Source organism: Stomoxys calcitrans, chromosome 2, assembly GCF_963082655.1.
Source record: "Stomoxys calcitrans chromosome 2, idStoCalc2.1, whole genome shotgun sequence".
Classification (NCBI taxonomy): domain Eukaryota; kingdom Metazoa; phylum Arthropoda; class Insecta; order Diptera; family Muscidae; genus Stomoxys; species Stomoxys calcitrans.
In genome coordinates this window covers 12,595,047-12,607,297 of record NC_081553.1, presented here as the reverse complement: position 1 = coordinate 12,607,297, position 12,251 = coordinate 12,595,047, and the positions used below count along the sequence as shown (strand labels likewise).

The window sequence follows — 12,251 nt, the reverse complement described above, 5'->3', positions numbered from 1 at the left end:
GTCCTTTGCGTATCAACGAGTAGTTCTAGTGTTTTCTCCCTAGACACTCTCCATACATTCTTTGATTTCTGAATGTATCCTACCGTAATAGATTGCGAGGATAGGATCTTCCTCAGAGGCCTCAGATGTACGCTCCACAGAGCTCCACAATTCCACCCAGGATTTGTTCTGAGCCTTTCTCAGCTCGCCCTTGTATTTTCTAAGCTCAATCTTATAGACGTCCCAACCGTTTGATGACTTTCGCTCTGTTGAAGAGTTTCTGCAGCAGCTTCCTTAGACCAACCAGTTCTGGGGTCCACCATGGCGGTCGTTGTTTGCCATTTGGCTTGGTTCTAGGACATGCTGACACAAGCGAGAAATTCAGGGCCTTCGTGATCCGCTTGACCATTATGTCTATGTCCTTCGCATTTGTCGTGCAGAATGTGTGCCGAAATTTATCCCAATCCACCTTTCTTCCGTTTAGCCGAGGGACAACTTCTGCAGTATTTTCTCCATGGCTGAAGCTATAAAAACGATGATCAGAGAAGCTGTGATCTCCAACACTTTCCAGTCGCGTATCCTTCCGCTTATATCCTCCGAAACAAAGGTAACATGTAGTACCTCCTGCCTGTCCCTGGTAATAAAGGTCGGCTTATTCTCTTTATAACAATCGCCAGATTGCAACTTATAATATATTCGATAAGCAGCTCACCCTTTACGTTTATATCCCAACTTCACCATATATGGTGATGTACATAAACATCACTTCCCACAATGGTGCTTATTTTCCCTGCAGATGCGGCTTCATCCACCAACTTAAGACTTAGGGTAGGGATTTTTTCCTCGGCCTTATTCAACTCCCGGGAAATCGGGAAATACTTTGTACTCGTATTACGTAAACTAATCTCATCCTTCCGTTTAGAACATCTTGAAATATACGCTTGGTCAAGTTGACTTGTTTAAATCATGAAGAGTTCGAACGAATAGAACATCCGCTGGATATTTGCAAAGGAACTTTTATTGATGTAGGATAAGGACAAGTTAAGCTATAGTAGAAGTCTTAAATCATACTCGCTTAAAAAATTGTTGGTCATTGTAATATGAAAGGTTCATGTCAGAATGCAATATATGACCCATTGTACGGGAATGTGCCAAAATACAGGCAGATTATATTCGTCCAGCTGGCAACTGGTTTTTTGATCGATTCAGAACAATAGTCAAGGCAAAAAGTGGTCATATCGAGTAAAAGTAAATGATTTCTAAAATTTAAATTATTTCCACATATTTTTTGTCATTTGTGAGAAGTGTACTCCTTTTCCTTAATGCACCGTTCATGGACAAATTTGCTGCCTATGACAAAATTCTTCCAAAAAAATTCATCTTGGAGTACATTTAAGATAGATGTAAAACTTTATATTTGAGATATGAAACAAACAATCCTATGGATCCTACTGTCTAACCAAAAATTTTTCGAATGACATACATGTATGTACAAATTGTCTGCCAAAGATGGAAATGTCAAAGAACCTTTCACACTTCCACGAAATTCCCCAGGGATTGCATTGAATTATTGAATCACGAAACAAAACCAACAAAAATTAATAAAAAAGTGCAATTAATAGCATGAGAAGAGATAAAAGGCTAGTAGAAGTTCATTCGTTCTCCTGAAATAAGTGAGGAATAAAAAGTCATCTTGCATCCCTCTATTCATACGCCCCACAGGGAATAAATCTGTCATTGAAATCGCCAACTTCACGCATTATCGAATGACAACAGTTGAAAACGATTGTATAAAATGCAGAGACTCTGTGACATTAAATTCAGTTCATAACAAGCAGCCGGAGAAAAATGAAATTTAAACACACTCTCATAACGATCGTTGTCCTAATGGCACTGGTGGCTAGTAAATACACGCGAATAACAACATATTTCACAATTTGACATTAATTTTCATTACTATGATCCCTTACATTTAGCATGTCGTGCAGCTACCTTCAAGCCATTCGTTCGCAGTCGCTACAGTTTGCGTTGGCGTAAAACAACTGAGTTTCCAAAAACCATGGATTCTACCACTACGGCACCCCAACCGCCAATGGGACCAACAGTTGATCCTGTCAAAGCCATGGATAAAGCAGAAAATCTTCAATCAAAGACCACTGACCAAGCAACTACGAAAACATCTACGCATGTACCGGATTATGATTATTATGGTAACCATGAAATGGAGGATAATGATAGGACTCTAAACATAACTAACTAAGAGAGCAAGAAGAACAACGCATGGGAATATCTAGCATTAATTTTTTTTTATTATTTTATATTATATGTATGAACTATAAAGCAAAGAAATATTAAAGTTTTAATCAAAAACCACCAAGCAAAATTTCCCAAAACATCGCATGAGGAAGCAGCGGAAGAGTCTTTTCATAATCAGAACAGAAAAGAAAACGTATCGAACTCACAGTTTGGGGTCAACTGTGGGTGAGGGGCTATGCCATTTCAAAACACTTTAACACTTTCAAAACACCGATTATGACAATTGAAGGTTTAACTAGCGTATGAAGAATCTGGCACCCAAATTCATCAAGATACTTTCTCTGTTAGATCCTGGTAAGCTAATGGCATCGCCTTCGGTTCACGGCATTGTAGGTACCTTCTCGTTCCACTTTGATGAGAGAATAAAGGCTTTATATTTGCCCCGATTCTTTGAGGACTAAAGTTTTCTACAATGCCTGAAGGAAAAAGGTAGGACATTTTACAGAGAAAAATGAGTGCGTCCATCGATTTTGTGTCCTCATCCTTTATTTACTTGCTGGGTTCTATTAATGTCCAAATCTAGGAATTATGCAATTAACAGGGGGGCGTGATAGTGAGTCAATTAGATTTGCCTGGGCAGATGTCTTCCCTAGTTACAGACAGGACACACATTTAGCATGTTGACATCGATCCTAGCTCTTTTGGAATTGAGGAAATTGTTTTTACCGGAACGTAGTAGAGCCAGAACTATGGTTTGTCGGGGGAGAATAACTTCTTAAAGCAGAGTTGCCAGTCTCCAAAAATTCCCTATTACAAGTGAATATCCCCAATAAAAATAAAAAAAAGTGAGGCATATGTGATAACAAGAAGGATTAGGGGGTAAGTGCCAATACGGCGCTGTTGTATCGGTTCATCCATGTTAGCACTATGTCGTGAAACTGTGGTCTATTCAGGGATTCCACACACTTTGCAAGGCACTTCGACCATACTGTACTAGAGCCCACGGCCTTGAGGGCGGCCATAAAAACATACTGATTTAGACCCGGCACGGGATGATCATTAGCACCACATCAATTGAAACTCTGAGCTTCAATTTTTTATGGCATTACGAGAAGTTCAGTCGAGAACTACCGGGCGAGTCCACAGGTTGCGGTTAGTGAAAGGCTTCGTAGCAATTGCAGTCGCCCCAATCCAGTTCCTGTATCCTGAAACCTCCTCAGTCTGCTCACCGCATCCACAGTGTCAAGAAGGGAAACTTGACCGTATTCTGTCTCCCCATGCGGCTCAGGGCGATGACTGTCGACCCATTTCCTCGTTGTTAAATGCTTTCTCAATATTCGAGAAGGACGCCATCGCGTACTCCTTCCGTTGGAAAGACGTCTCAACTTCAAGCATCACTGCTTGGAGGGCCGTCTTCTCCGACCCGCCCTTGAGCTATGCCTGAAGTTCTTCGACGTCAGACCCACTCTCACCTTCAAGTGAAAAAAATTGGTTTGTTTGAAATGTCAAATGCTACGTTTTGTAATGAGCAAAATTGCCTCGTTACATTTACGATACATTTGTTCTACAATTACACTACATTTACGAGAACATAACCAGGCCTATGTATGTGTGTCACGTGAAGGCACGGATATACAATTTTTGAAGTTGTAAAAAATCAATAGCGATAAAGGGTCTGTTTGAATAGCGTTATACTTTCAATGCAAGTCAGGATTACTGAAAAGATAACCATAACCAAGTTGGACTGGATTGTTTGTTATCGTTAGCATGCAATAACAGCAGTTACTCGTAAATAGTGCTGCCGTTTTTGGTAGGTTCCTACCAAAATTGATAGGTTTTTATTCTCTTGGTGGTTGGTAGGCTGACCTCAATTTTTTGTAGGTTTTTCCAACTTATAAATACCAAATTAATTACAGAAAAAATCACAGGGTATAACTAAAAATTAATTCCGTTCTTGTCGTTTCTGCGTATTCGATAAGAGTGGAGAAAAAAACCATGGATGTCGAGAGACCAAGGGGTCTCACTGTCTAAAATTTCGGTAATGAGGTCGTAAGTTCTGATATTGACTGTAACTGGTACAAGGGTTAAGAGATCTCTTTCAAATTTCGTAAATTCTGGGAAGGAAATGCGGTTTTAAGCCTTCAATCGAAAAATAGATCGCATACACAAATGTTGAGGAGTCCATGAAACTCACTGTAACAATGCAAATTGGTAGCAAAAGTGCATTTCTGGGCCCAAACATTTAGGTCGAGAGATAGCTTTGTCCAAACTCGGCACGGCTGTTCATAAAAATCGGGACGAAAATGCGGGTATAAAGGGTGCTACACCAAGATATAGGCCATCATTGAACGTAAGGCTATATAGTGATTTCAACAAATAGACGGACGGACATGGCTAGATCCTTTATGAATAACGACTGTACTATTGGGTTGCCCAAAAAGTAATTGCGGATTTTTTAAAAGAAAGTAAATGCATTTTTAATAAAACTTAGAATGAACTTTAATCAAATATACTTTTTTACACTTTTTTTCTCAAGCAAGCTAAAAGTAACAGCTGATAACTGAGAAGAAAGAATGAAATTACAGAGTCACAAGCTGTGAAAAAATTTGTCAACGCCGACTATATGAAAAATCCGCAATTACTTTTTGTGCAACCCAATAGATCGTATGTAGCGTAGAAAATTTATAATTTGATGTGGTTAAAATGGAATGGCAACATGGTTTAGTCTCCGGTGGCGGGTATAAAAACATTACCACAATTTTGGCTTGTAAAACATTTGGTAGGTTTTGGTCGAATTTGGTAGGATTTTTTTAAATTTTGGTAGGAAATTATTTTTTTTGAGTGACAACACGTGCTTTGGACTGGATTGTGTAAAAAATAGGGACATTTTTCATTGCTACAGTTGTTGTGTTTTTTTAATGCTATCCAGTCCAAGTCATATATTCTGCATAGAATTTCAGTGCGAAGTTGTCCTGGAAAGTTATCGATATCATGCGATAACAGATAATAATAACGGGTTAGTCATGATTTAAACTATAAAGTACTGAAATAAAACACACAAAGTATAACATGTTGTAAATTGTACCGATTTATGATACGTATCTAAGTGTTTACCAAAAATTACTATAAAAACCAGTAAGGAAGGGCAAAAGTCGGGCGGTGCCAACTGTATAATACCTTACACCTATCCTGTAAGTACAATGTGGGAGCTATATTCAATTCTGAATCAATTTTGATGGACCTGGGCGAGCAAATAAGTTCAAACTGTAATAACTACGGTTGACAAATGACAACATTAATCCAAATTACCCAAAATCTGACGAACATATATATGGGAGCTTCATCTAATTTTGATCCGATTTCGAGCAAACTTTTCAGATAGATGTGGTAGTCCTCGAGGAAAGCGTTGTGCAAAATTTTGGAATGATTGATCAAACGATGCGCTTGCAGTGGCTCTTGGGGTGAAAATCTGACGATATACATATATGACAGCTATATCTAAATCTGGGCCGATTTCTATGAAGGTCAGCAATAATGTCGACAGTCATAAGAAAATCCTTTCCGCAAAATTTGGAGAGAATCGGTTAAGAAGTGAGCACTTTCTTGGAATATTCCTCAAAATCGGACGAACATATATATGGGAGCTATGTATACCTTAATCTGATCCTATTCCAAGTATATTTCTCAGATACTGTGGCAGTCGTCGAGGAAAGCGTTTTCAAAATTTTAGCAAGGTGGGTCAATAATTGCACTTGCTGTGAATCTAGAAGTTAAAATCGGGCGACATATATATATATATATATATATATATATATATATATATATATATATATATATATATATATATATATATATATATATATATATATATATATATATATATATATATATATTTATATATATATATATATATATATATATATATATATATTTATATATATATATATATATATATATATATATATATATATATATATATATATATATATATATATATATACATATATATATATATATATACAGGATTCACTGAATAAGGTTAAGCCAATCGATCAGCCGATATACTTTTTTTTTTAATATTTGGCAGTACTTGGCATTGAGGATGTCAACTTGTTCTCTTTTTACATTCATTCTTTGTTTACGTTTTCTCCTATATGATGACATTTTCAATCGTCAGATTTGACATCCTTAATGATGTTTATGGGGCCTATTCACTCAAATCGGACGAACATATATATGGGAGCTTTTTCTAAATCTCAACCGATTTCAAGCAAACTCTATAGACATTGTGGATGTTGTCGAAGAAGTCGTTGTACGAAGTTTTGGAAAGATTAGTTAATAAATGCGCTTGCAGTGCCCCTAGGAATGAAAATCGGGCGATATATATATGAGAGCTATATCTAAATCTGAACCGATTTCCATGAAATTCACCAGTAATGTCGAGAGTCATAAGAAAATCCTTTCTGCCAAATTTCGAGATAATCGAAATGTTACTGAAAATCGGACGAACATATATATAAAAGCTATATCCAAATCTGAACCAATTTTTTCAATTTCAATAGGCTTCATCTCTAGGCCGAATAACATGCCTGTACCAAATTTGAAGACGATCGGATGAAAACTGTGACATGTACTTTGTACACAAATTAACATGGAGAGACAGACATAGCTATATCGAATCAGAAAATGATTCTGAGTCGATCGGTATACTTATCAATGGGTCTATCTCTCGTTCTTCTGGCTGTTACAAACAAATGCACTAAGTTATAATAATCTGTACCACAGTAGTGGCGTAGAGTATAAATAGTAAAGGAAAATGCAAATATTTGACCTGCCAAAGAAGTCTCCAATTTTTTATCCGAATCCCCAACGAATCCCAAGTCAAAAATGTAGTCCCTATTGTCAAAAATTAATTCCCAATTTGGGGAGAAATCCCCAATACTGGCAGCACTGCCTAGATGGTTTTCCAGAATGGCTTCACCAGGTAGCTGCTCACCTCCACCATATGTTGTCACTGCAGTCACATACCTGCATGTGGGGGTAGTGATCGTTGGAAAACTCTTTTTTGGAGCAGGCCTTTCCGGTGCTTAGATCTGATTGTTGGGAAACCGCTACCATATTCTCATGAATGTTATTTATACCCGTCTGATACGCTGCTTCATATATAGATGCTCTTTTTTGTAGCGCTGGACTTCTCGCTTTAGATCATGAAGGTCCAATGTAACGTCTCTGGGCGATGGTTTCCTATTCCCAAGAAACGATTTAGATGGTTCTGTAAATACTGCACTATGGCTCAGAAGATACTGCTTCGATAACAGAAAATTGTGTCTATACACAGCTATCCCCAGCACGGTGTAGCTGCGAGCACCACACAGGCTAGAACATTGAGGTCCGATCTGTGTGGTGTTCATTGCTGTCACGAGAAGCTAAGCTATGAGCTACCGGGCGCGTCCACAGGTTACAGATGGTGGAATGCTTCATTGCGCCATTGCAGCTTCCCCGTATGCCGGGCGGCACCGGCTCTTGCACAGAAACTGAGAGGTTATTGGCGCCTTTAAATAACCAATGGTCCCCCTGTTCCCGAGGCGATCTATCCTCACGGACCGGAACGAACTTGCTCATCTACAGGAGCTTGACGGGGATCGCCTACTCCACATGAAAATTTGGCTAAAACAACAGAACTTAGGAGACAACCCATCACAGTTCATAGAGCAGCATTCTGGCAGTCTTGTACGTTATTCCACTGCATATCATTCAGCCGGCGAGACTACGCTGGCGCTGACTTGACCGCCAAATATTTTATAAGCAGCCAGCAGAGCCTCAACAGCTGCCGGCAAGAGACTTGAGGATCTTCTGCTTTTGTCGTAGGACTTGAAGCCACCTGATGACTTTTTTATCTAATGCTTAACGCTATTTGATTTGTTTTTTGACAAACAAAATGTGTCAATTAAATGTATCCAAAGCAGAGTATTCTGTTCAGCTTTCGGAATGTTGCGTAAAACTTTAACAAAATATCATAATTTTTTTGAACATAATTACATGAACTTTTTTGTTCTAACTTAAATGTTCTAACTAAAATGTTAGATTATTGTAGGTGCTCCTTTTAAGCCATTAACGTAATAAAGGCATTTATTTATTTCGCATGTCTCAGCTTATACTGGAGTTTGACAATTGCTCACGTGAAAAGCCGAATAGAGTATCAATCCTGATGTGAATACAAAATCAAGCAATCCCATGGCAGCCGGTTGCACGTACCGGTTTGACCCGATAGGGTCCTACATTTGGAAGGGCTGCCGCCTCAGTGTACAACACACTGCTACAACAACAACAAAGGAACAGGGGCAAACTTCTCACATATCAATGAGGGCAGTCCGATTCATGTTTGAAGCTCAATGATAAGGGGCCTCCTTTTCATAGCCGAGTCAGAACGGCGTGCCGCAGTGCGACACCTATTTGAAAAGAAGTTTTACATGGCATATTACCTCACAAATGTTTCCAGCATTAGGAGGTTAAATCCACCGTTAAAATTTCTTTTCTGATGATCTCGCCAGGATTCGAACCCATGCGTTGAGCGTCATAGGGGTACCACCGTAGCGCAGAAGTGAGCATGCGCTACGGTGGCCTCCTACAACAACAACAAAATCAAGTATGTACGCATTTGACATATTTTTTGGCAAAAATGAAAAACAAGTTGGGTCAAATATTTGACTAATCTGAACGTAGCTTGAGTGAAGAATGTGTTTGAAATGGGGTCATTTTTCTCCTTCAAAACCCCTACTGGACGAGGAGGGGATGAGTTTTGGACCACGACGTTCATAAAAACCTTTGGCCCTGCGATTTTTAACAATTCAAACAAGACAAGTTATTTCCCATTAAAAGCTTCTTTAAACATAACAGCCACATTGATGCTACCATATTTAATAACCCTTTGATATTGGTAAACATCCCTGTTCTCATCAGCCGTTACAAACGAACACATATTGGTAATATGGCATCTCCAACCAAAACAGCTGTTTCAATATGCATCGAACAAGTCTTGCTAAAAAAACTGCAATTTGTTTCATAAAACAAACAGAAAAACATTAGAACAGTTAAGCGGAAATGTTCAAACAGTTGGAAAAACTATATCCGCTAACTAAGGGATACCCTAAATTTCAAAAAATATTCAATAACTCGCAAATTAGAAACATAACAGCTTTACATCAACCAGATGAGAAGATTGAGTAAGTATCCAGATTGGTTGTATATGTATGAATGAAGTTTGTGTTTGTGCTCAGGCCGGCGCGAGAGGCAATATAAAACAAGTAAAAACGTGTAAGTTCGGCTGGGCCGAATCTTGAAAACCCACCACCATGTATTCTGCTAAAAATTGACAACAAACTGAACTGAGTTGAAGGGCATAATATTACTTCACGTTCCGGCTGGGGAAATCTTCAAGTTTTTTAGGAGCAGTAGGGGGCTAATCGAGCGATAGGTTTATATAGGAGCTATATCAGATTAAAAACTGAATTGCAAAAATACCTACCATGGATGTCGTAACAAAAGACGACGTGCAAAGTTTCATAAAATCGGCAAACAATTGCATCTTCTAGGGAATGCATCTTAGGGATGTGAAAACGAGGGATTGGTTAACACGGGAGCTATATCTGACACAATCATGGGTTACCATAACAGAACATATCGTGCTATATCCAAATCTGAAACCGATATGGCCTATTTGCAATCCACAACGATCCAGACCAACAAGAAGTATTTATGCAAAATTTCAAGTGGATATATTTATTCTTTCGACCGCTAGCGCGATTTCTATAGACGGACGGACGGGCATGTCAAGACGATAAAGAGTATATTTAATTTGTAAGGTCCCAGATCAATATTTCGAAGTGTTACAAACTGAATGACTAGGTTAGTATACCCATCATATGGTGGTGGGTACAAAAAAAATACAAATGAATACACATAAAATTTATGAATCAAAACGACTGCCGAGCTAGTGTAGCTACAGAGACTTTAAAGTAATCTTTGATTTCATTTTAAGCAGCAGTAAATTCTTGACGTCTGTAGAGAGCGGTAGACAACTTGTTGGCACACCACTACGACACAGAAGAGCTTATAACGCAACAGCAGTTCCAGCTAAGAAAAAAATGGTAAGAGTTTAATGGGGGAGTGAGTCCTAAGGTAGATATTGTCTACAGAGGGAAAATGCAAAACACTTGTTGACTTGTTCAAATCTTGCTATTGTAGAGATGTAATTGATTTTGTTAGATGGAGGAATAAAATAAACAAAGTTTCTTCTATCACACAAGGCTTTAAGGTCAATTTTGGCATTGATAAGATTTCTAGAATCGACTGCACATCAACCAGCAAGTGTACAATCTCTCTTTGATTTATTTGAAAAATTTGATTTAATTTTGAGCTTTTTACTTTAATAACACTTTGCTGCAAATGAAAATGAGTTCAACTGGTTGTATTGCTCAAACCAGTTCTTGTTTATTACATTCTAATTTCAAGCAGTCAACCAGCATACCTTTGTATACGAATAACACAATGAGAACAATTGATATGCCATTTTTAAGCTATAGAGAAAAAATAAACCACATTTTTTGATAATTTAGCTAAGGATTCTTTCTTATGTCTTACATACAAATAAAGTTGTAAAAGCATATAGATAGGCTATGTTTATCTAGCCGCAATATCTAAGTTTTTTGGCATAGGCGCCCACGATTGGGAGTCAAAGAATCAAAAAAAAATTAATAATATTTTAGGTTACGCTTACTTGGGTCCTCATTCAATTGTAAATATCCCTTTTTATTCAACTGTTGCTATCCAGTCTCTTGGTGGTTTAGCCATACTCGTGGCATGGATTTTTGGACATGCTATAAAGTATATTCTGTCAAAGGAAACGCAAAAAATGGCCGGAAATCCAAAGCAGTTGTTTTTACACTGAACGTCATAAACTGCATCCGTTTAAGTTTCTAACAGCTTTAAAAAAATCTTCAACTTTTTATTTTGGATGAATCGATGGTAAGGGAAAACTGATATGACTCGTCAGGTCAAACCCTAATAGCTTGACAAAACTTGGTTTTTAGTATGTCATAAGCCATGATAAAACAATACTTTACGGTTGGTAATATATTTTGTGTTATTGTAATAACTCTTATGTTCCTCGGAAAGTAGCCATCGAAGTGATCAAAAAATCACCAGATAAAGAAAGTAATCATAGGCAAAATATAATTTTAATAGACTTACATTTTCAATTATAAACCAAATGCATTTAACGTCATTTTTAATTATGATATGTATGTGTATTTAATTGATTTTAGGCCAAACTTACTGAACAAGAACGCTCCGAACTGCTTAAACCATTGCTGGATGCTGGCTGGTCCATGGTGAATGGCCGCGATGCAATCTACCGCGAATACATCTTCGGTGACTTCAATCAATCTTTTCGATTTATGACAGGAGTCGCTTTGTTGGCCGAAAAAATGAATCATCATCCCGAATGGTTTAACGTATACAATAAAGTACAGGTGACCATGTCAACCCACGATGTGGGTGGGCTAAGCGCCAAGGATATTCGTATGGCCAAATATATGGAGGAGGAATTTAAACGTTTTATATAGGCTGCTACCGAAATAAATAGTGATCTTACATTTTTGTTAAACAAGCCAATGCTTTTAGTTTTTAGCTTAAGTAAATGATGACATTTTAGTATGTTTATACATTTATTTAGAAAATTATCCCAATTCCTTGAAATTAAATGCTTTTTTTAAGTATGAATAAAATCTTCAAAAATAAGAAGCAGCAAAATGTTTTAATCGATCACATTAAATGAATCTTTCAGCATTTTGTATTGCTTTTTGAATTGCTTAAGGCCCCAATAATATACTCTTATGTTGAGTCATTTGGACTTTAAGGCTGGCTTTTCGCAATTTTTTTTAAGTAATAGATTATGAAGTAAAAAAACTTGCTGATTTCATTCGGTAGAACATTCTCCCATAACTTATGAAACAATT

General features: G+C 37.6%; 3 protein-coding genes across 4 annotated transcripts in view; 2 read left to right on the top strand and 1 right to left on the bottom strand.

The window, feature by feature from the left end:
* Window positions 1-12,251, bottom strand: part of LOC106080610 (uncharacterized) — a 335,328-nt gene that overhangs the window by 321,141 nt on the left and 1,936 nt on the right. The window lies entirely within an intron of this gene.
* LOC106080631 (uncharacterized) lies at window positions 1,430-2,318 on the top strand. Its single transcript, XM_013242046.2, has 2 exons — window positions 1,430-1,882; window positions 1,956-2,318. Exons 1-2 carry the CDS (start codon window positions 1,828-1,830, stop codon window positions 2,237-2,239), a joined length of 339 nt encoding a protein of 112 aa, XP_013097500.1. The 5' UTR covers window positions 1,430-1,827; the 3' UTR covers window positions 2,240-2,318.
* Window positions 9,285-11,902, top strand: LOC106080629 (pterin-4-alpha-carbinolamine dehydratase). 2 transcript variants are annotated; one of them, XM_013242043.2, is made up of 3 exons: window positions 9,285-9,458; window positions 10,277-10,382; window positions 11,559-11,902. In XM_013242043.2, exons 1-3 carry the CDS (start codon window positions 9,337-9,339, stop codon window positions 11,856-11,858), a joined length of 528 nt encoding a protein of 175 aa, XP_013097497.2. In that variant the 5' UTR covers window positions 9,285-9,336; the 3' UTR covers window positions 11,859-11,902. The 2 variants fall into 2 exon arrangements, with proteins under 2 accessions (XP_013097497.2, XP_013097496.2); XM_013242042.2 differs by having other exon boundaries at window positions 10,274-10,382.

What these genes read in the sequence shown, in the direction of transcription:
- LOC106080631 (XM_013242046.2), top strand. Translation starts at nt 1,828, where the DNA reads ATGAAATTTAAACACACTCTCATAACGATCGTTGTCCTAATGGCACTG. An exon ending in CCTAATGGCACTGGTGGCTA is followed by an intron (nt 1,883 to 1,955) that starts GTAAATACACGC and finishes CCTTACATTTAG; the next exon opens with CATGTCGTGCAGCTACCTTC.
- LOC106080629 (XM_013242042.2), top strand. Translation starts at nt 9,337, where the DNA reads ATGTTCAAACAGTTGGAAAAACTATATCCGCTAACTAAGGGATACCCT. An exon ending in CAACCAGATGAGAAGATTGA is followed by an intron (nt 9,459 to 10,273) that starts GTAAGTATCCAG and finishes TTTCATTTTAAG; the next exon opens with CAGCAGTAAATTCTTGACGT. An exon ending in TTCCAGCTAAGAAAAAAATG is followed by an intron (nt 10,383 to 11,558) that starts GTAAGAGTTTAA and finishes AATTGATTTTAG; the next exon opens with GCCAAACTTACTGAACAAGA.